Source organism: Microtus oregoni, unplaced genomic scaffold (assembly GCF_018167655.1).
Source record: "Microtus oregoni isolate MIOR12 unplaced genomic scaffold, Mior012 000017F_ref0000208, whole genome shotgun sequence".
In the NCBI taxonomy this organism is placed as follows: domain Eukaryota; kingdom Metazoa; phylum Chordata; class Mammalia; order Rodentia; family Cricetidae; genus Microtus; species Microtus oregoni.
In genome coordinates this window covers 4,111,703-4,132,838 of record NW_024543076.1, presented here as the reverse complement: position 1 = coordinate 4,132,838, position 21,136 = coordinate 4,111,703, and the positions used below count along the sequence as shown (strand labels likewise).

The following is a 21,136-nucleotide window of genomic DNA, read 5'->3' as shown; positions in this document are numbered from 1 at the left end:
CATAGTTCAGAGTATTTGTGTGCACATTGGCACAGGGATTAATGAGAAAAGGGGGTTGTCTTACCAGGTTATGCCTGAGGGTAGACAGAGGCCTTCTGCTCTGCCTCATCTTCTCAGACATAAACACACCCTGCTACCCAGTGCCTGGGCCTCTGAGAGACACAGGGGCACTGTGCCAAGAAGATCTATGTACATACAGTCACCCCAGCTAAATGACCAGGCTAGGCACATATATACACCCTCTTGAGCTCTCCTCCATTGGAGCAGCACCCACAGGACATAGCCTGAGCATACAGTGTGACATACAGACACATACAATGTCAGGCTAGGTGAAAACCTAAAGGCAAGTGATTTGGGAAGGGAGTGGGTGGGGGCTGTCAACATGTCATCAGTAGCCCACAGACAGCTTCTTCTCACCCACCAAAGTTGTGTCTGTCATAGGAGACCCTTGTACACAAATGCAATTCAGTAGTACCCCAGGAATAAGACAGTGCTCAGTGCACAGTGAGGGCCCAATTGCCCTGAATTCACATCATTTTTGATTCTGTCTCCCAATATAAGACTTGGGTCTGGCAGCACATGTTTTGGACACTATACCCCAGTAGGCCCAGAGCCACGTCTGTGCCTAGAGACATGCGCTTTTGTGTGCATTGATATGTATACATTGGACAGCTGTTGACATCCAAAAATGGAGGGGTCAGAGTCACCACCTCTTCCTTTCAAAGACACTTAGGAGAGGTGAACAGACCCTCAAAGCAGCAGATGCACAACGAGTGAGGTGCTTATCAAAATTATATGTTAATATATATACACACACACACACACACACACACACACACACTCGTGCTTTGGAGGATTCAAAAGAACACCCACACAAGCACCAACTCTTAAGCACACACTAATACATCCAGGGCAAGATACAAGCTTGTGAAGACACAATCAGGCACACAAACTCAAACAAAACACTCATTTAGGGGCACACAAACTCATCCACACTCATGCACACTTTGAACCTGTTAGGCAAACACTCAGATCCAAACTTGCACACCTCCAGATTAACACCAACACAAGCATCAGAAACAGAAACAAACAAAAACCAAAGAAAACAGGTCTCCTTGAAGACAGCAGGACAGAGCAGTGAAAGCCCTACAAACACACGTAGAACGACAGGCCTTTCCCCCAGGAAACTCAGCACATCCCCTCTGTTTCACGTGGGCGCTAGGAATGTGTCCCAGAGTTAGCATTAGCATGGATGATGCCCGTTTCACGGTGGTCCTACCTGTCCTGATGGTCCGAGGAGTCGGGTAATTTTTCTCTAAATCCATTTTGATATTTCAGGACTTGATGAAATGGACAGGGGGGAAAAGTTTCCACTTTTTTGTGCCCTTCCTTTTTTTTTTTTTTTTTTTTTTTTTGTGCTGGGGCCGCTCACAAGTCGGAATAATTCAAGCCTTCCGCTCCCCCGCCGAGCTGGGGTAGCTGATCACTGAGCTGAAACTAAACGTTTTAGGTGGAAAAAAAGCGTCCGAAGGCACCGTGAAATGATTAAGGAACTAAAGAGCTTCTCGCCATGTGAGATCATGTCCTGTTCTCGCCAACATCACAAGATGTCCCCAGACACGCCGCGCCCCCGGCGCACCGCCCCGCACTGCGGGGCTAGGAGCCGGGAAAGGGTGTCGACTTTGCGGCCTGCCCAGCGTGCCAGACGGGGCGGACCGGGCCGGCCGAAGGCGTGCGAGAGGCCCCGAGAGCAGTAGTGCAGCCACGGCTGCCGCGTCGGACTTTTTTTTTATAGGGGGCTGGGGGGAGGGAAGGAAGGATTCAAACTGCGCCCCGCGTTAGTCGCGCGCCTAGGGGAAGGAGCGGACTGAGGCTAAACCCGAGCTACCGGGTCACACCTGCTTCCAAACCTGCGTCTGGGGGTCTCGGCCCTGTGCGCTTTCGCTCTATATGCAAACCCTGTTTCGTAGGTGCCAGTAGGCCCGATTTTTTATTTTAAAGAAAGAGCAATTCTACCAAGCAGGTGATTTTGAATGCTGTGCTAACACAATTGTCAGTCACGGGGGACGTTCCAGCATCCTCAGATTCACCCCTAGGGCGGCGCCCGCCTTCGGAGTTCCCAATTTCCCCACCCCCAATCCATTTGCAATCTCCATAGTTTTGCTGGGCTCTACTTCTAGGGCAACTTCACGTCCTTTCTGTCCCCAGGTTCCACTCAGCCTCCAGATCCCAGATCTGCTCTCCAGAGCAGGTTCCTTTCTGCTCGGAACTCAGAGGCTCAACAGAAAGATTGCGGATAAAACCCGGACTTTTGCTTTGGAGATCCCGGGCCAAGCAGAACCATCTCAGTAGATTCAGAAACAAGCGAAAATTATGGACACCTTACCCAGTTCCTAAATGAAATCCCACTGCCCTCAGCCTAGGAGACCTTGTGGCATCCCCTGAGTTCCCAGACTTGATTTCAGAAGTGAAATCGGAGGCGGAGAGACTAGGCAAAGGTGTGGCGCGTCCAACTCGGCTCCCTGCGACCCAAGCCTCTCATCCTGTCCCCTCCTCAGTCTGGAATCTAAGCTGTGGCCACTGGAAACCTACGGAGCCCCTCCGCGGGGTGGTCGCTGGGGAAGGTTCTCCAGGGCGGGGGAGCACTTCTGGCCCGCTGGACAATGGCAGTTTCGGAAACTGAATCGTCCTCAGAGACAGAGTTTGTTTGATTTTTTTGAGGGGGTGGTCACGAGGCTGGGCTGCAACCTAGGGGGGAAGAGCCTAGAGTTCGAGGATGGGGGGAGGGGGCTAGTGGAAACCGGACCTCACGAATCCACTGAGCAGATTTCGCCACAATCGGAAACGTGGTTGAGGAATCCCGAGCGGCCCCCCACACCAAAGGGGTCTGCGCAGTCCCCCGTACCACCTCCTCCCTCTGCAGCCTGTGGGTCCCGGTCCCTACTCTGCGGTTTGATTTTTGGCGGTCCTGGAGCTTTAGACTCCGGGCCTCTGCTTTGGCTTCCCGCCCTTCCGCCTCGGACGCCGGGAGGCTGCGCTGGGGAGGAGCGGCCTGCCTGCTCCAGGAGATCAAAAGCCCTTTCGGAATTGACAGTTCACCCTGGGCTGGGGCGGGAGTTGTAGGCTTTTCTTTTCTTCCTAGTTAGGGGTTTGTTTTGTTGTTTGTTCCCTGTGAGTTTCCACTATCTGTGACTCTTTTGTTTCTTGCGTTTTGCTTGTTGGTTTTCTTTTTTCCTTTGTGGAGCTGATTTTTTGCAGGTTTAGCTCTGGGATGGGTATTGTTGTCTGTCTTGGCTGCTTTGATTTTGTGTGGGTTTTGTTCTTTGCCCTTGTAGACTGTCTCCTTGCCAGGCCTTTCCTCTAAACAGTGCTTTGATATGCTCTGTATCTGTAAGTGACTTGTGTGTGCTGCGTTGGTAAATGTGTTTATTTTGTTTTATTCGATTCTAATTCCTTTTAATGAGCTGTGTTTTTGGATGAGGGTTTGGGATTTATTTTGCTGTGTTGGCTTTACTTGTGTATTTGTGAGACGATATGATGAGTTTTGGGTGTATATTTTGGTTTTGTGGGGGCTTTGGGATTAAAGGAGGGCACACTAACCACTATTTCGTTCCTGCCTACATCTAGCTAGGCACCAGGATTAGGCCAAACACTACGGAATGGCGGGGTTGCCAGACGCCCCAAAAAGTAGATCCGGGGGAGCTCTGTGCGCCTCGGACCAGTGTGGAACGAACATGCGTTCCCGAGGGGGCGCCCGTTGCAAGCCACAACCTAGTGGGTCGTGGTGCAGAATTCAGAATCCCCTTCCGCGGTACCCAGGCCTAGTCACTGTTCCCTTACTCACTCGACCAGCTGTGGTTTGACGTCTTCTTGGGACCGGTTTGCGTGCTTTCAACTCCTCCAAACCCCCTGCCAGCAGCGTTGAAAGTAGAGGCAGCTCCCCGCTGCGGAGCAGGTGACCAAACTAAACCACTTCGGAGGACTCGGAATTGATGCTGAGGCCCTAGAGATACCGAGTAAGGGCCCGGAAGCAAGGAGTCTAAGCTCAAAAAGGAGTCCGGATCCCTGAATATTGCACCCTACTTCCTCGCCTAAAACTCTAGAAACCTGTGTTCAGCTTTTGGGCTCGGAGTGCCCGCCCTGTTTGCAACCGTAGGTCTGTATATCCACAATTGAACACATATATACACAGCCAGCTGGCTCCGCAGCGGCGGCCTGCAAGGTGGAACCAGAGCTGGCATCGCCTGGAGGGGAAACCAAATCGTAGTGACTGGAAATATTCTAAGAACAAAATAAGGCATTTTTTTTTTTTCTAATCACGTTGCCGCAATAACACACTAACCTCAACGTGTGTATTTTAATTCTACGCCAAGCAGTGAGACGGGGGCGGAGGGTGGGGTGACATAGAGTCGGAGAATCATGCTAGCTATGCCGGTTAGGAAATGCTAGGAGAATCTATAGAGAAAGATAGAATGGCAGAGGCGACGCTGGGAAGAGGCAGATTGGAGGCCCAGGAAAGGGGCTGGTGCCACGGCTCTCAAGACCCCGCGTGCTCCGTCAGTGTGTAGGAGGGAGAAAGCAGAAACCGAGAGCAGAGAGTGACAGGAAAAGAAAAGAGCCGCAGAAGGGGTTGGCCGAGGCGCGCAGTGAGCTTCCCCCCCCCCCATCCAGAAGGCTAGAGTCAAGAGGGTGAGGGGGGAAGGCCGACAAGGAGAGAGGCCAAGTTCGAGCTCTTCTACCAGGCAGGGGAACACCACCCAGGAGCAGAAACTGAGATTCGGTTCTGGCCCGGCGATCTCCCTCCCCTGATCTTGGGGTGCTATAGCGAGGGTTTGGGTCATCCTTGGCTGCCTGGGCAAGCCCTGGGGGCAGTCACCCGAACGACTCTAGTCCTAGGGCTTCCCTCTGTAGCCGGTGAGGTTGGTGGGTGGGAGCTGCTGTCCTTGCAGGAGGCGAGGAAGAGGCCCCGCCCTAAAGTCTGGACCCCAAGTCAGCGAGATCCCGCGGCCTGAGCTGGACTTGCGGGAGTCGAGTCGCGCAGCACACACGTGGTACCGCACCTTCAGCAGGCGGTGCCCAGAAAGCCCAGCCCCGCCCTGCGTCGTATGCCAGGCCCAGACTGTGGCAACAGGGAAAGTGGACATGAAATCAGAACCCGTAGGGCCATTGCGTTGAGCTTGGAACTTGCCTAGGTACTGTGCCTAAATGGATGGGGTCGCCCTCCACCTTCACTTCTTGGGGCGCAAAGTGCAAAAAGGACACAACATCGGTCACTTTCCTTGGCTGGTTTTTAGGGCTGACTTGAGTCAAAACACTCATTTCTGCTGCTGTTAAGTTCCTCTGCTTGTAGGGGGCTTCGAGCTCTGGAACTCTGGCTGCTGGTTCGCTGGGGTACCATGTGACAGCCACTCGCCGACGTCTGGAAATACTCCGGTACCGCGGAATATATGATGGGGCTATGTGCTCCGAGGAACTGATGCTTTATGGTGGGTTATCTCGATTGTTTTTCTTTACTGCTTTTCTTGTTTTAATTAAAAAGGTGCAGATCAAAGAGTGCAGACCGGGGTCGTTTGGATGGGTTCATTTCAACTCAAATCCAATAGTTCAATTCAGTTTCACGACTGCTTTCCAGTGCACAGGAACACATGGCAGACGTCAGATGTATATGCTGTATACATATGCACAGAGGCCCGATTTGACGGCAACTCTTAGAAAATTCCGAGATTAAATCTACTCTCTTAGAGTTTCACTTGCAATATATGAATACAGAAAACCGTCAGCTGTATTTAAAATTTGCTAACACGTCCAAGCAATTCAAAATACCTTAAGAATCCAAAGCGAGGCGTTGAAAGATTTGCAGGGATTCTGATTGAAAACAACTGTGAATCCGTTGGTTTCTTTCTATGTTTTCTTTGAAAAGTAGCAATACCAGAATTGTCAGTAATAAATCAATTTTTTTCTAAAGAAGGTTGAGTGTTTATTTCTGTTCGTATTTGTAAATGGGCCTTTCGTTCTCTCTACTCGTTTTTCTTCTTTCTTCGTGTCGCGTGTGAGCTTTAAATATTCATACACCAGCACAGACTTACATTTATTCAATGTGTTTTAAGCTAATAAAAAATTAATGTGATGAAATTTGATTCCATTAAGTATTGGAATATAAAGGTACTCACTTCACGGGCGGTTTGGAGGTGAAAGTAGCAGGCTAAACCGTTCTTTTGCTTTTTAATGCCGATAATAATATTAAATGGAAATGAAGCTTTAGTAGGCCCTTTAATGTTGCGCTTACTTTATTCGGTTTCTCTGGATAACTTGGAACTATGGCAGGGGGTCGAGCAGGATGGGGTGCATTCCTGAAGCCTGAAGTGGGAATCTGCAATGTGGACTGGTTTTGTTTTTTATTTTTCTTGTGGGGAAGTACCTTATGGGGGTGGTCAGAACCTTGCTGGGTATCAAGTCTGGGCTTGAAGATATGGCTAAAATAAAACCGTGCTCTAAAAGTTTCAGATTTTGTGGATACCTGCTTCCTGTTGGGAGCGGCTTCCAGAACTCAGCCTAGAGTGAGGTGGACCCAGAAGTGAAGCTGAAGCCCCAAAGGTCTGTGAGCTGAGCCTGACACCAGCCCCACTGCCACAGAGACATTTCCAAAGTGTTCAACTTTGTTTGTAGTGTAGGTGGAGGCTAGACCGCCCTACGGTATTCCAACCTGAAACAGTTTTCCAAAAGGAAGAAAACTAAAGATCTCTCCAAAGAAGTCTTCAGTCAGCTGGAAGCTCTTTGGAATATAAGGTTAGTTTGAAGAGTCTGTAAACAAAGAAGAAATAAAAAAATAGCTATTTGAAAAATCATGATGTGCTATTCTCTTTATGAACGCCCAGGGGTCTACCTATCACACAAGGAAACCCTAGCAGTTCACTATACCAAAGAAACCAAGATGAGACACTGAAAAGACTTGAGGTCCAAGGATTAAAATTCCCACTAACATAACCACACCAAGTCATTTGTGCTAAAGTGCAGCCATCATTTCCATTCCAACAAGTTTTAGAACAGCTGCTGGCAATTTTCTGTGGAAATCTTTATAAGTTCCCCCAGAAAAAATAAAAACTAATTAAGCAACACACACTCGGCTTTTATATTGACAATATACATTCCTATCTACCATACAAACTTATCTCCACATACATACACATGCTTATATTTAGTTCTCTGCGCTGATGGGCTTAGGATTCAGGTGGGTTTTTCTTTTTATGGACAAATTCTTATACAAAAAAAGGATAGGAGAGGGAAACGTTTTGGTGACCTTAAAGAGGACCCGGTTTTTTCCTAGTTTGGGATCTCATTTCACAGGCCACTTGAACACAGATTCATGTACCCCCACGAAGTGACAAAAGAGAATTAGGCAAAAATGAAAACCTGCCTGCTGGCGCCTTCAAGGCAGGACCTCAGAGCACTCCTCCGGACACACGTTCCTGGGGGTGGGGAGTTTGCCGCCTCTAAACCAAGCCCAACCTTTTGTCTTTTGACCTCTGATGCATGAAATTAGGTAGCAAAAGAAAATTCGAAGAAAAGGAAACAAAAACATGGAAAAACAGCCCTGTCTGACAATAGTCATTGTATTGGATCATAGCTGAGCTGCCCTGCACAGCCAAAGTGCTTGTTTCTAAGGCTGTGGGTCTTCCTGGCCACTGGGGTTCCTGTTCTCCTTTGTGGGTGATTTGCATTTGTTGGGGGAGGGATTAAGCACTCTTTGTAATTAAGCTTGGAGTGGGGTTTTGTCCTGTCTGCTTTCACCAAAGCCTGTTTAGGGGGTTAGCCTTTGGTCCCTCCTACCTCCTAGGCCCTCTCTGTCCTAGCTGGGTACCTGCTCTGCACTAACCAGGGCAGCTTCCAAGATCCAGAGAAAACTCTGCCCCTAAGGCTATTCTAGCCACGGGTCTATGCAGGATTCCTGACTGATGGGGAGGGAGAGTAGCATTTTTGCATTGCCATTTTTTGCTTGCCCATTTTAAAGGACCACCTATCCCAACGGTACTCCTTTCCCCCTGAGCCAGGCAGCAGCCTGAGGTACTAGAGATCCTTGCTCTCTTGGCCTAATGGGTTCCACTATCAAGAGAGCCAGGGTGGAGAGTAAAATGTTTCCTGAGAGGGCCTCAGGTAGTTTCGGCATAGCATCCTCTGCTCCTCATAGGTTGTGTGGAAGGGTCACAGGCACATGAGTCAGAAGCCAAGGAACAACGTCATCTGAGACCCAGGCCCTGTCCAGAAGGGAGACAGGCAAGGAGAGTGTAAGATTAGTTGTGAACAAGAGGGAGCTTTGAGATAAGACCCCAAGGTGGCTTCCTGACTTCCCCAAGTGAGCAGACAGGTACCAGAAGTACCTAGCCATCCATTGAGAGATACTGACTTAGACAGGTTTCCAGGGCAGGTCTGCACCTCAAGCACTGTGAGGGTTGAGGCAGGAAGATCATGGGTTTGAAGCTAGCCAGGGCGATATAATGTAAGTCTGGCTCAAAAACCAAAACAGAAAGAAAGGGAGAGAAGGAGGGAAGGATGGAGGGAGGGAGGAGGAGGGAAGAAAGGAGGAAAGGATGACAGCAGAGAGGAAGGAAAGCTTTTCAAGGAAAACGTCCCAATCTATTGATTGTCTCTGCCTCACTTACCAGGTCTGCAACTGTCCAAACATCAAGAACTTGGAACTTACCAGAATGGCAGCAACCAGACTCCTCTAAACACCAGCAGCCAGACTTAAACAATTATTTCCAATCTGCTTCAAGAGGACCAAAGAAACATCCCACTTTGGAGACAGGCATGTTCCCTCTTCTTGTCCTTAATTTGATTCCATTCGGTAATCAGCAAAATGCTTAGGGCTGAGTGCTTCGGGGAGAGGAGAGCCTCCTGCCCTCCATGGCTCATAGGCAGAATGCAGAAATAAGCCTATAACACGGGACAACTCAACCAGGCTTTTAACTAAGTACAGTAAAGAAACAAAGGAGGGGTTCCTCCTTTCTCCTGCTAGGGGTATTCATAGACATTTGAAGATTTAGGGGTCACAGCAGGTTAAGACAGAGTCTCATGCAACCCAGGTTACCTTAACTCACCATATAGCTGAGGCTCACCTTGAACTCCAGGTCCTGCTTTCATCTCCCTAGTGCTGAGACTATAGGTGTGTGTCAACACATCTAGCTTACAAAGATCTCCACAGGACACAGCATTTTACCCGGCTAGTGGAAGGGTGAACGGGAAAAGATAAGACAAGAATGCTACATCCTGAAACTTCAGTAAGAACAACAGGGCAGAAGAAGAACAAATACCTTAGCCTGATTATAAACTGGCTAGGCAGGAGGATAGAGAAATTCCTGGGACCAGCTGAAGAGACAGTCCCCAAAATGTAGAACTGCACTCATCTTAAGGTTTGGTCCACTTACCCATCAGTCCCAAGCAGCACCCATAGGACTTCCGCCAGAGCTTTGCAAGATGGTCTTCCTGGGTGAGCAAGAGCTACCCACTTTCCTGGGCTTCTGCGACTACACGGGGTATCATGGATTTATTTCAAGTACCTAGCTCTTTAGTAGGGTCCATGAGTTTGTCACACTGTCACAGCTCCCTGTCTGCCTCTTGCCTTCACAGTGTATGTTCCATTTCCAAAACCCTGGGAACAGCACAGTGCTCGCTTTGGTGAGTCACATGGATGAATAAAGTTTCTCTGGATGGGCCTCTTTAACCCTCTTCAGGCTCCCTGGTCTCTGAAAGACAGCCTCACCTCTCTCCTCCCCAGTTTGCTAACCCTGACAATGGGGTACAAAACTGCTCCCCACTCACCTTACCCTTCACCGCTGTCCTAAGAACCAAATGATAGAATGCCTGGCTAATTCCTCCGCAAAATAAGGATGGGTTTTCTTTGACTCCTTGGTGCTGTTAAGGAGAATCTATTTTGGCTGACTAGATACAGTTCTCCTTTAGTTCAAGAACCTGTGGCTCAGCATTTGACAGGCGCTGAGTGGGATTTGGATAAGGAAGAGGCCGACAGAGCTCATGGGTTGAAAAACTGTATGTTTCCTTTGAAAGGATTCTTTTCTTACACTGGGAGAAAGGAAGCAAAGAAATTCAACTCAAGCACATCTGAGGGTTGTGAGGTTAACAGCTGTCATGATACCGCTGCTGGGATTCTGAAAAGACAATGCGGGATGCAGACTTGCTGGGTTAGCACACAGCTGGGCAGAGCTAACAGGGGAGGAAAGCCTGAGATCCTGAGGGGAAATGAAGATATGATAGAGGTCAGTACTACATTAATGAGGGGCCCTCTGCTGTGTATATATACATACACACACCACCGCTGCCACCGCCACCGCCACCGCCACAACCAGGCTAGAAACTGAGAAAGCATTTCACACTATAGTTGCGTCACGAGTATTCTGTCCCATCCTTCACTTCCTATGGGCATTCTCTTCAGGGAGACGTTGAAAAAGGCAGAGTCTCTGTAAATGGTTTGATGTGAAATGTTCCCCCACAGGCTCATGTGTTTGCAGGCCTCATCTCCAGACAGTGGTGCTCTTTTGGGAGGTTCTGGAACCTTTAGGAGGCGGGCCTATCTGGAGGGAAATGGGGCACTAGCCTGGGGGCATTGAGAGTCATTGCCTTGGTTCTTTGCTTTCTACTCCGCAAAGCCGTGAAGCATGAGGAGACCCAGCTCTACACTGCCTCAGCCACGGACTCCAGCAGGCCTTCTCTGCCATGAGGAAGTAGACCCTCCCAAACCATCTAACCCCACCCCCATCTTCCCTCTCCGTTTAAAGTCAGATATCTTGTCACAACAATGCAAAAAAAAAAAAAAAAAAAAAAAAAAAAAACCTAAGACATCCTCCAAGAAGCTATAACCAGTAGTTTATCAATTAGTGGTCTGCTAATTAAGCAATAATTGGTAAATAATTCATTAACAGAAACAGAATTGGAATAGTGAACCACGTTAAATTGAACCATCTGCCTCTAGGCTGGCTGCTCTACTCCAACCCAGTAAGCAGATGTTCAGCCTTCAGCTGAGTACTTCCAAGGACAGTAAGCGCTCTAGCCCTTTGCATTGTGGGATACCAGATAAGACAGCCTTTCCTCAAGAATGAGTTGGCTTCCATCTACCTTCTGTCCACTGTTCCTAGTTCTGCCCTTCGGGGATTCACTGAGGATTCTTTTGGCAGCATCTGCTCAACTAACATGAGGGAAGTTCCAAAATCTGCCCCCAGTCATTGGATGAATAACCTCAAAACAAATGCTGGGGCTTGAAATACTAGTTGGAAGAGCACACTCAGGAGTCAAGCAGCGGCCAGGCTTCTGGGCCCATGAGCCTGGTCTGCAGGAAATCCCTAGAATGTGCTCCTTCCAGTGCCTGTGTCCTCCTGGAATACACTCCTATAAAAATGTGTCTGAAAGGGACGTGGCTGGACTGGGTGTGGCTCGGGAAGGAGGTTGCTGCAGCACAGCGGGAAGCTGCGGGTTTGCTCTAGCTCTGATGAGACAACCCCTTGAGCACCAGCACCAGCCCTTCTCATTCAACAGATGTTGACATAAGAGACCCAGAGGAGACAAAACTGTCACTTTCCCTGGTAACTGACATTTGTTTTTGTTTTATTTTTGTTCTTTTTGGTTCATATTTAGAGCTTTCGTCTTTTAACCCTTCCTTCCTTCCTTCTTCCTAAGCTGTCACTGTATAGCCCAGCCTTCCCTTGAAGTCATGATCCCTCTGCCTTGGGCTTTCCTAGTGTGGACGAGACACACCACTGCCTGTGCTTTTGTCTTGCTTCCTCATTTAACTGGGACGTCTTGAACATTCAGGGGATGCCCCACCCTTATTATCACAAACTGTCACCATATGCTTAGCAGGTTTTACTAATGATGGCTTCACAGATGAGACCTCAACGGAGGCTCAGACACAGCCTGATTCCCTCCCTGCCCATTGCATCCCACTGACTTTTGTATTGTCCTTTGAAACCGGACCTCGCTTGGCCCAGGCTGGTCTTGAACTCCTGTTCCTGTTGGAAATAGAACCCAGGGCCTCACTAGACAAGCCCTGACTTGCAGCCCTTCTCTTCTAGCCCACACTGATATTTTCAAAGAACAAAGATCCAAACAGTTTCTCCATGCCTTCCTGCGAAGTCCTCAAGGAATCCTGAGAGCAGACGGAGGCTCAGCTGGCTCAAATTAGATGCTCATGTCACAGTGCGGGCACTGTGGGTCCCTTCATTCTCGGACCATTATTACCACCGCCTCTAACATGTTAAGATATGTGTAACATAGAAATGGTGACCCAGTTCCTGCCAATGGGGAAGAACGGACGGTGAGACTGGGCTAAGCAACTCTTAACCCAAAGGAGAGAAAGGACATATTCCTTCTCTTTATGTGTCTGAAATAGAATAATGAACTAATCCTGGATTTTAAAATCTGCTGTTTATATTTTAATTTATTCTTGGGAGGGTAAGAGGGTCTAGAGGAAATGCAATCTGAGGGTCTTATTTTAGGATTCACGATGGTAAGCCATATCTAATCCCTTTCTCCTGTGAGGGATTTATGAATGCTACAACAGACTATACCTATACGGTGCAGTTTCTCCGATTTTTATTTAGTTTAAAACATTTGAACAATGAAGGAAATTGAAGGAATGAAAATTATCCATAACCCTGACACCTTAACAAATAAACTGTTGCGTGTGGCGGGATTTTCAGGGTGGTTTATCATTTACACATCCTTGTGTTCAGCTCTTCCACCATCATTTTGTCACTGTAATGTCCCATGCTCTTCATAATTATCATTTAAAAATAAATGCTTTAATAATAATTTTAATAACCACTTAATGTCCTCTTAAGGGGCTTGCCGTCCTCTTGATCTGAGTATTTCGAAGGACTCCAATTTTCCACTTTCCCAGATAATCCCGTGTGTGGCCTCTTACAGATCACTTTCGTCTATTTTTGTCATTTCCTTAATATCCCCAGATCTAGATTTTCTGGGTCAAAGGGCCTGAGCTCCTGCATGATTCTTAATGTGTGTGTATATGGGAAAATCATTCTGTGAAAGTCTTTTTATGAATGTATTTTGCCTCTGGTAATGGACGGTTACCACGACTTATACTGTGCCCTTGTAAGTGCATAGAAAAATCTATTAACAAATGAAATACAACTTGATAAGCCACCATTTTAATTCATTGAAAACAGTTTGACAAAACTGCTGTGGGCTGTCTTCTCTTAGCTCTCTTTCTGTCATAAATGTCTACTCTAAGAATTTGGGAGTAGTTATTTTACCCATTTTATAGCTGAGGAAACTGAGTCTTACTTACCTCAGGGTTTTGCTCGAAGCTGCCAGTGAACAAATGGAAGTGTTGAGACTCTGCTAGGGACCAGGAATATTTCCACTGCTTTCTTTTAACCTCCTGGAGATTCTCTGCATTTTCGGTGCTGGGGATTAAACCCAGGCCCAGTACCTGCTGCCCTACCAATGAGCTAAATTCCCAGGTCCTCTTATCTGTTCCACCTCTGGATTCTTAGAGAAGCAGGAGAAAGACATTCAAATCCCAGGTACCTTAGGTCTCTTTACTCCTCTCTCTACCATGCCCATCCTTTGGAAGAGACTTTTGATACTTTATTACAGGACCTGACTTTAAGGCCCAGAAGGGATGAAAGGGATTTTGTGGAGCCCCTGAGACCCAGGTGGAAGGGCTTTAGGTTCATCACTGAGATGACAGCAGAACTGAGATCCATCTACAGGTTGGAAATGTTGCCTAGAGCCTAGAAAGGGTTACTAACTTCTTTTTTTTTTTTTAAAAAATTTATTTATTATGTACAAAGTGTTCAGCCTCCATGTATGCCTGCAGGCCAGAAGAGGGCACCAGATCTCATTACAGATGGTTGTGAGCCACCATGTGGTTGCTGGGAATTGAACTCAGGACCTCCGGAAGAGCAGTCAGTGCTCTTAACCTCTGAGCCATCTCTCCAGTCCCTCTATCTTCTTATGTTAGTAAATCAGTGCTATTTTGGTTCTTTTGCTTGTTTTTTGTCTTTAAAAACATCATAGTCAAAAACTGTTTGAGAAACACGGGAGGACCAGAGAGACGGTTCAGCTGGTAGAGGCACTTTCCACCAAGCAGGATGGATACAGAGTTTGATCCCCGGATCCATGTAGCAGATGTAGGTTAGTGCATGCCTGTAAACACAGCACTGGAAGTGTGAAGACATCAGAAGTTCAAGATCATCCTTGCTTTCATAGTCAATTTGATGCTAGCCTGAGCTATGTCCTAAAAACAAAAACAACCAAGTGAACAAGAGATTTGTTTACTAATGGAATTTCCAAAGTTCCATATCCCAAAGGACTTTTTTCCCTTTTATTTGTTTTTTTTTTTGTTGTTGTTGTTGTTGTTGTTTCGAGACAGGGTTTCTCTGTGGCTTTGGAGCCTGTCCTAGAACTAGCTCTGTAGACCAGGCTGGTCTCGAACTCACAGAGATCCGCCTGCCTCTGCCTCCCGAGTGCTGGGATTAAAGGAGTGCGCCACCATCGCCCAGCCCTTTTATTTGTTGTATTTGTTTCTGGTTGCTTTGATTTGAGAAATAATTCTCACTTATTAGGTTTTGTTTTTAAAATTAGCATTTGTTCTTTTTCTTTTTTTTTTTAAGAAAATTACTGAGTAAATACTAGCTCAAATTCAAAAGGTGCAGCAGCAATCTGAAAGACAACCTATTCTTTTAAAAATTTTTGGCTTTTTCAAGGTGTGGCAGCGTACACCTTTAATCCCAGCACTTGGGAGGCAGAGACAGGCGGATCTCTGTGAGTTCAAGGCTAGCCTGGTCTACAGAGTGAGTTCCAGGACAAAGAGACAAAGAAACCCTGTCTCAAAAAGCCAAAAATTAAGAATTGAAAATAAAAGAAATAGAGGTTAAAATAAAGCCATGTAAAGATGGAAAATAAATAGAGAGTCTGAATACTGCATATTATTATAATTTTTTTTTTTGGCTTTTTGAGACAGGATTTTTATGTGTATGTCTCCCTGACTGTCCTAGAGCTTCACCTGTACACCAGACTGGCATTGAACTCAGAGATCCGCCTGCCTCTGCCTCTGGAGTACTGGGATTAAAGGCACGCACCATCACCACCCAGCAAGACAATGTATTCTTAGGGGCTGGAGAGATGGCTCAGAGGTTAAGAGCATTGCCTGCTCTTCCAAAGGTCCTGAGTTCAGTTCCCAGAAACCACATGGTGGCTTACAACCATCTGTAATGGGGTCTAGTGCCCTCCTCTGGCCTGCAGGCATACACACAGACAGAATATTGTATACATAATATATAATAAATAAATAAATTAAAAAAAAAGACAACGTAATCTTACCAACATCTGCCTCTCAATCACCCAGCATCCCTCCCCGGTTACCTTGGTAGTTAATGTTGCCTGTGTGCTGAGTGTGCACAAAGATATTCTGTATATATATACCTGACAATGTATTTTAGTGATTGCTCAACCTAACACAAAAAGAAGTGGTTTGTTTGTTTGCATGCTTTTTTGAGATAGGTTCTTGCTGTATACCTTAGATTGACCTGAAACTCAACATCATCTGACCTCAGTTTCCCAAGTGCCAGGATTACAGGTGTGTGATGCTACACACATTACAGAATGGAAATCTAATCAGTAGAAATAGTCTCCATGTTGCAGAACACATGCCCCTTGGATGTGTTCATTTTGACTAAAAGAAGGCAGAAGACCGGCAGAGATGGCTCAGCAGTAAAAAGCTCTTGTTACTCTTGCGGAGGGCCTGTATTTGGTTCCCAGCACATCAGGCAGCTCACAACCACTTCTAACTCTAGCACCAGGAGATCTGGCACCCCAGCCTCTGAAGGCACTGGCACTCACACACACGAATCCACACACAAACACATAATTAAAAATCATAAAAAGAAATTTAAAAAAGAGAGAGAGCATAAGGTGTTGGGTAGGGTGGGCATATGCTTGGAGGCCAAGCAGAGGAAAGAGACCTTTTTCATCCGGGTTTGAGTAGAAACTGGGACCTGAGGAGGCATCTGCTGTAGGTGACTCTGGCTGAAAGGTGGTGACAAGCACACTGACCTTTGTTTTATAACAAAGGAAGGGAGCGTGAAGCAGCATGTGTAGCTCCGGCCACCACCAACATTTAGATGCTGAGCACAAAGGCCCGCGTTTCATTAGCTATATCTGTTGCCCATATATTGGCACTGATCTTAAAGCAGAGTCAGACGTGTGTATCAGATATCATTTGGAATAATGAGTGTATTTTCCTAATCTTTCTAACACCAAGCTAACAGCTCATCTCCAGCTGCATGCATACTAATTAATTTGTTTTCCATATAGTAATAAGATTAACAACCTTGCATTTACACGGCGTACTGAGTCATATTCAAATAAAACAAGTTCTAATGAGAAAAATTGGATTCGGCAGCAAATCATGTCCCACCCGGCAATGCAGGTTTATGTGTGTTTGTCTGTCTTTGCTACGCATATTTTTGTCAGGAGCTCACTGTAAACATGATGATTTCTTTCATGTTGGGTTATTCTGGGTAAATTTGTTTAATGAACAACAAAAGCATTGTAAACACTGAACAAATCTGAGTGCCTTGCAGCATGGCAGGGAAGCTTTTAAGCTGCTTCGAGAAACGAAACATGCTCACCACAAAAACAACATTTGGGGAAAACACTACTAATATGTCAGAAAGGCTTAATGGTGCAGAGGACTGTGAACACACCTCCTGCTACGTGGACATCAGCTGGAGATGGATCGTGGGCAGCGGATGATGTAAGAACTCACACCCATAAGCAGTTCTCCTAAATCCCAGTCATTTTAGCCCACAAACATGAATCCCTGGGTCTCAGATTTTGTAATTTTTTTTAAAATAAAAGTATTTATCTTTATCATTATCATTGCTATTGTTGGCCTTGAGCTTTCTGACCTTTGCCTCAGCTTTCTACAGGGCTGAGATCACAGACATGAGCCACTGTAGTGAACTGTTTTTGCTTTTTTTCTGTTTCTGAGACAGAGTCCCAATGGGTAGCCTAGGCTGGCCTTAAACTAAAGCTCTTCCTGCCTCTGCCTCCAAAGTCATAGGACTACAGACATGTACTATCATGGCAAGCGCTGCAATCTGTTTGCTTACTTGTTTCTTTCCTTTGTCTCTTTGAGACAGGGTGTCCTGTATCCCAAGCTGGCCTGAACTCCTGATCTTCTTGCCTCTACTTCTGGAGTGCCAGGATTGAATAAAGGTGTGGCTTAATTAGGGTTTCTAGTGCTGTGAACAGATTCTGTGACTACAGCAATCTCTTATAAAAGAAAGCATTTAATTGGGGCTGTCTTAAAGTTCAGAGGGTTAGTGCATTATCTTCATGGAGGGAAGCACAGCCGCAAGCAGGCAGACCTGGTGCTGGAGAGGAGCTGAGAGTTCTACATCTTGACCAGTAGTCAGCAGGAGACTATGTACCACACTGGGCATAGCTTGAGCATATGAGACCTCAAAGGCCACCCTCAATGACAGGCTTCCTCCAACAAGGCCACACCTACTCTAACAAGGCCACACTTCCTGATCGTGCCAGTCCCTAAGAGCCTATGGGCCATTTTCATTCAAACTACCACAAGGAATACACCACTGTGCCTGGCTTTGGAATCTGTGCTTTAAAAACTTCATCAAGTAACCTGACACCAACCAGGTTTGGGGTACAATGGAATAGACAGATCACCATTAAGATCTTATATTTGTTTGTTTTTCAAGGCAGGGTTTTTCTGTGTAGCCCTGGCTGTCCTGGACCTCACACTGTAGACGGGGCTGACCTCAAACTCAGAGATCCAACTGCCTCTGCCTCCCAAGCACTGGGATTAAAGACATGTGTGCCACCAAACCTGGCTCCATTAAGATCTTTTACAGCTCTTCTTTTCTTCTAGCTGGGCGGTGGTGGTGCACACCTTTCATCTCAGGAGGCAGAGGTAGGTGGATCTCTGTGAGTTCAAGGCCAGCCTGGTCTACAAGAGCTAGTTCCAGGACAGGCTCCAAAGCTACAGAGAAACCTTGTCTTGAAAAAAAAAAATACAGCTCTTCTATCCTTCTGATTTCATGGCTATTAAAACACATATGATTTGGGGTTGAAGACATGGCTTGGAGCTTTAGAGCACTTACTGCTCTTGTAGAGAATGAAAATTCAGTTCCCAGTACACAGGTCAAGAGGCTCACAGCTGCCTGTAACTCCAGCTCCAAGAGATCTGACGGCCCCTTCTGGACAACAGGGCATTAGCATATGTACACATACACACAGAGACAAATCAAAAACAAATCTTTTTAAAAATGTGATTCTAAACATTTATCTTGGAAAATACCACTCCAAACATCTAGGCAAGGAAGAGAGAGCTGTTTATGCAGGCAGGAGCCTAGAGTCTGTCCTCTCGGGCTACCCAGAGATGTTGGAAAAGTCACTCTACTCTGGACCTCAGTCTCTATGCTCAAAAAAAAAAAAAACCCAAAACAAAACAAACAAACAAACAAACAAAAACCCAATGGCTTTAGAAAAGGGAATTTCACAAGACTAGCCTAATTTCATATTCTGGAGTCTAAATCTGGACCATTTTTGGATCTATCCAGATGCAGAGAAAGTACCCGTTAGCTGTCTTCGGAGAACAGAGCCTGGCCACAAAGGTTGGCTCTGTTCATCATCAGTAATGTCCCCATTCTCCCTAAGGCCCAGAGAATCTCTTCTGCCTCTGTTCTCACAGTGTGTCCACCTATTCCAGATCCTGCAGAGTGACCATCTTCAGAACTTCAGAAGCCAGATCACATAGACGTGTTCTGCATCTCGCTTCTTCCATTTCTAGAGAAGGTATTGCCAGAGTTGGCTTTTATTTGTTTCACTATACACACACCACACAGTAAGTGTTTTTCAGAATGTGTCATACATCACAACAAAAGAAGAACAAACAAAGCAATCCCAAATTGTTTTTGTCTTCAAGATGACTGGAGGAAATGATTGCCTTGGTGTGCCCCATCACTCCCCGCCCCCACTCCTCACCCTCTGCCCCACCCCTGGCTCAGTGAACTTTAGGTCAACTGTAGCTCTGCTTACACAGCACACAGGCTGTGTCTCTGCTGGCAAATAACCTCAACAGCCCGTGCTTCAGTTCCTCTGTAGGTAAAATGACGGCACCGTTGGCAGCATGGTTCCGGGACAGAGCGGGGTACACTCATAAATAAAGTATGGAAGCCCAGTTTGCCAGACCTCTGCTCGGGTCTGCATCTGCACCTATGACCAGGTAACAGTGTGGAAAATGAACATTATGGGCTTTGTGTTGATCATCCACAGAAAACGTGAGGGGAAATCTTTTTCCATTAGGAGACCAGTTCAGCAACACTTCGGTATTACCTGCCTTGTGCGCGGCTCTGTGGGGAGTCAGAGTTTAATGAAGTAGGATAAAGCGCACGCACACATTAGTTAGCCTCAGCACAGGCAGGATTAACTTTACACTCCATTTGCAAGAGCAAAGCTGCTCTCCTTGAGTTTGTTATAAGGGGATTTAGAATCTGAGCGATAGAGCTGGAAGAGAGCCCCGAAGACATCATCATAATCCTCCCTCGTCATTTTATAGAGGGTCAAACTCAAGTCCGAAGAGCAGAAGGGGTGTGCCCAAGGTCACCTACTGAACCAATGGCAGAGCTCGGGTTACCATCAGACCGCCAGGTCTGTGTCCTATCCACATTACAGTGGCCTGACAGAAAGAGTGGATGCAATTGCTGTTCCTTTTGTTCAAATTGCTCGTCCTCAAGGGCTCTGCTTGGTGTTGTCTCTCCCAGGAAGTCTTCTCTAAATCACGCCCATCCTATCCCAACAGACTCTAGCATAGGGACCACTCCTTACTTGACTATCAGCAGTGACTAGCATGGGCCTGCCACATGAAAGAGACTTCGAGGTGAGTCCTCCAGGGACTGCCACACGGACACTCTTTCTCCCCCAACATAATATTTTTTACTAATTATTTGGGAATTTTATACAATGCACTCTAATCACGTTTTCTTCCCATTCCTCCCATGCCCGCCCTTATATCCTGCCCCCCCAAAACAAAAATATATCAAATCCAATTTCTCTCTCTCTCTCCTTCCTTCCTTCCTTCCTTCCTCCTTCTTTCCTTCTTTCTTTCCTTCCTTCCTTCCTTCCTTCCCTCCTTCCTGTCTTCCTTCACTTTTGGGGGGTAGGGTTGTCACAGAAGTTTTCAATGTCTCTCATCCTTGGTTAGGAGTCTGTTGCCATCGATACTGCTGCTTACTGCTTCCCTGCCCATAGCAGCCAGCAGCAGCACAGGATTCATGGTTTCTGGTGGCACTGTGGACCACAAATTCATGTGATCTGTTTAGGCACACAGTGCTTTTTTTAAAAAATCTATTTATTTATTTATTTATTTATTATGTATACAGTATTCTCAGTATTCTGTCTGCATGTATGCCTGCAGGTCAGAAGAGGGCACCATGTGGTTGCTGGGGAACTGAACTCAGGACCTTTGGAAAGACAGGCAGTGCTCTTAACCACTGAGACATCTCTCCCGCCCCTAGGAACACAGTGTTAAACAAGTGTCAAGATTCATTGTCTCAGAACCTCAGCTCATGTTATTCCTTCTGCCTGGAGCATTTCTTCTTCTATTTATTTGGGGCCAGGGGCTCTCTCTGTGGCCCAAACTCACCATATACTCATGATCTCACTGCCTCAGCCTCAAACGCTGGGGATATAGGTACTCACGCTGTACTTAGCTGTCCCTGGCTTTTAAACATACTCATACCTAGCTTCCTTTCACTCTCAGGTTTCCAGGGAGACATCACCTTCTTGGATATGACATCCCGACCTGTCCTGAAGTAGGCTTCCCTGATCCGTTTCTGTGACCGACCAGCTCCCAGGTCCATAGCACTCACTGTACGTCTGAGCACTTAAGTGACTTGGTTTTGCCCTCTCCCCTCTGCATAGGCTGAAAGTTTCCTGAACTGCAGGTGTTTGAAAAACCCCATTCTCCCCCTGGTCTCATTGTTTCCATCGGTATGTTGAAGGGTCTGAACTGGGACATCTACAGATCTGCACAGAGAGAAGAGACAAGGGTGGATCCACATGAGAGAGGAGACATATT

The 21,136-nt window shown here is 46.6% G+C and overlaps 1 protein-coding gene across 1 annotated transcript in view; it reads right to left on the bottom strand.

Moving 5' to 3' along the window:
- Pax5 (paired box 5) overlaps positions 1 to 1,629 on the bottom strand; it is a 176,128-nt gene extending 174,499 nt beyond the window's left edge. Inside the window, exon 1 of the mRNA XM_041667866.1 lies at positions 1,280 to 1,629. Coding sequence (XP_041523800.1) covers positions 1,280 to 1,325 — 46 coding nt within the window. The 5' untranslated portion in view covers positions 1,326 to 1,629. The remainder of the gene's footprint in view (positions 1 to 1,279) is intronic.
- Positions 1,630 to 21,136: the final 19,507 nt, after the last annotated feature.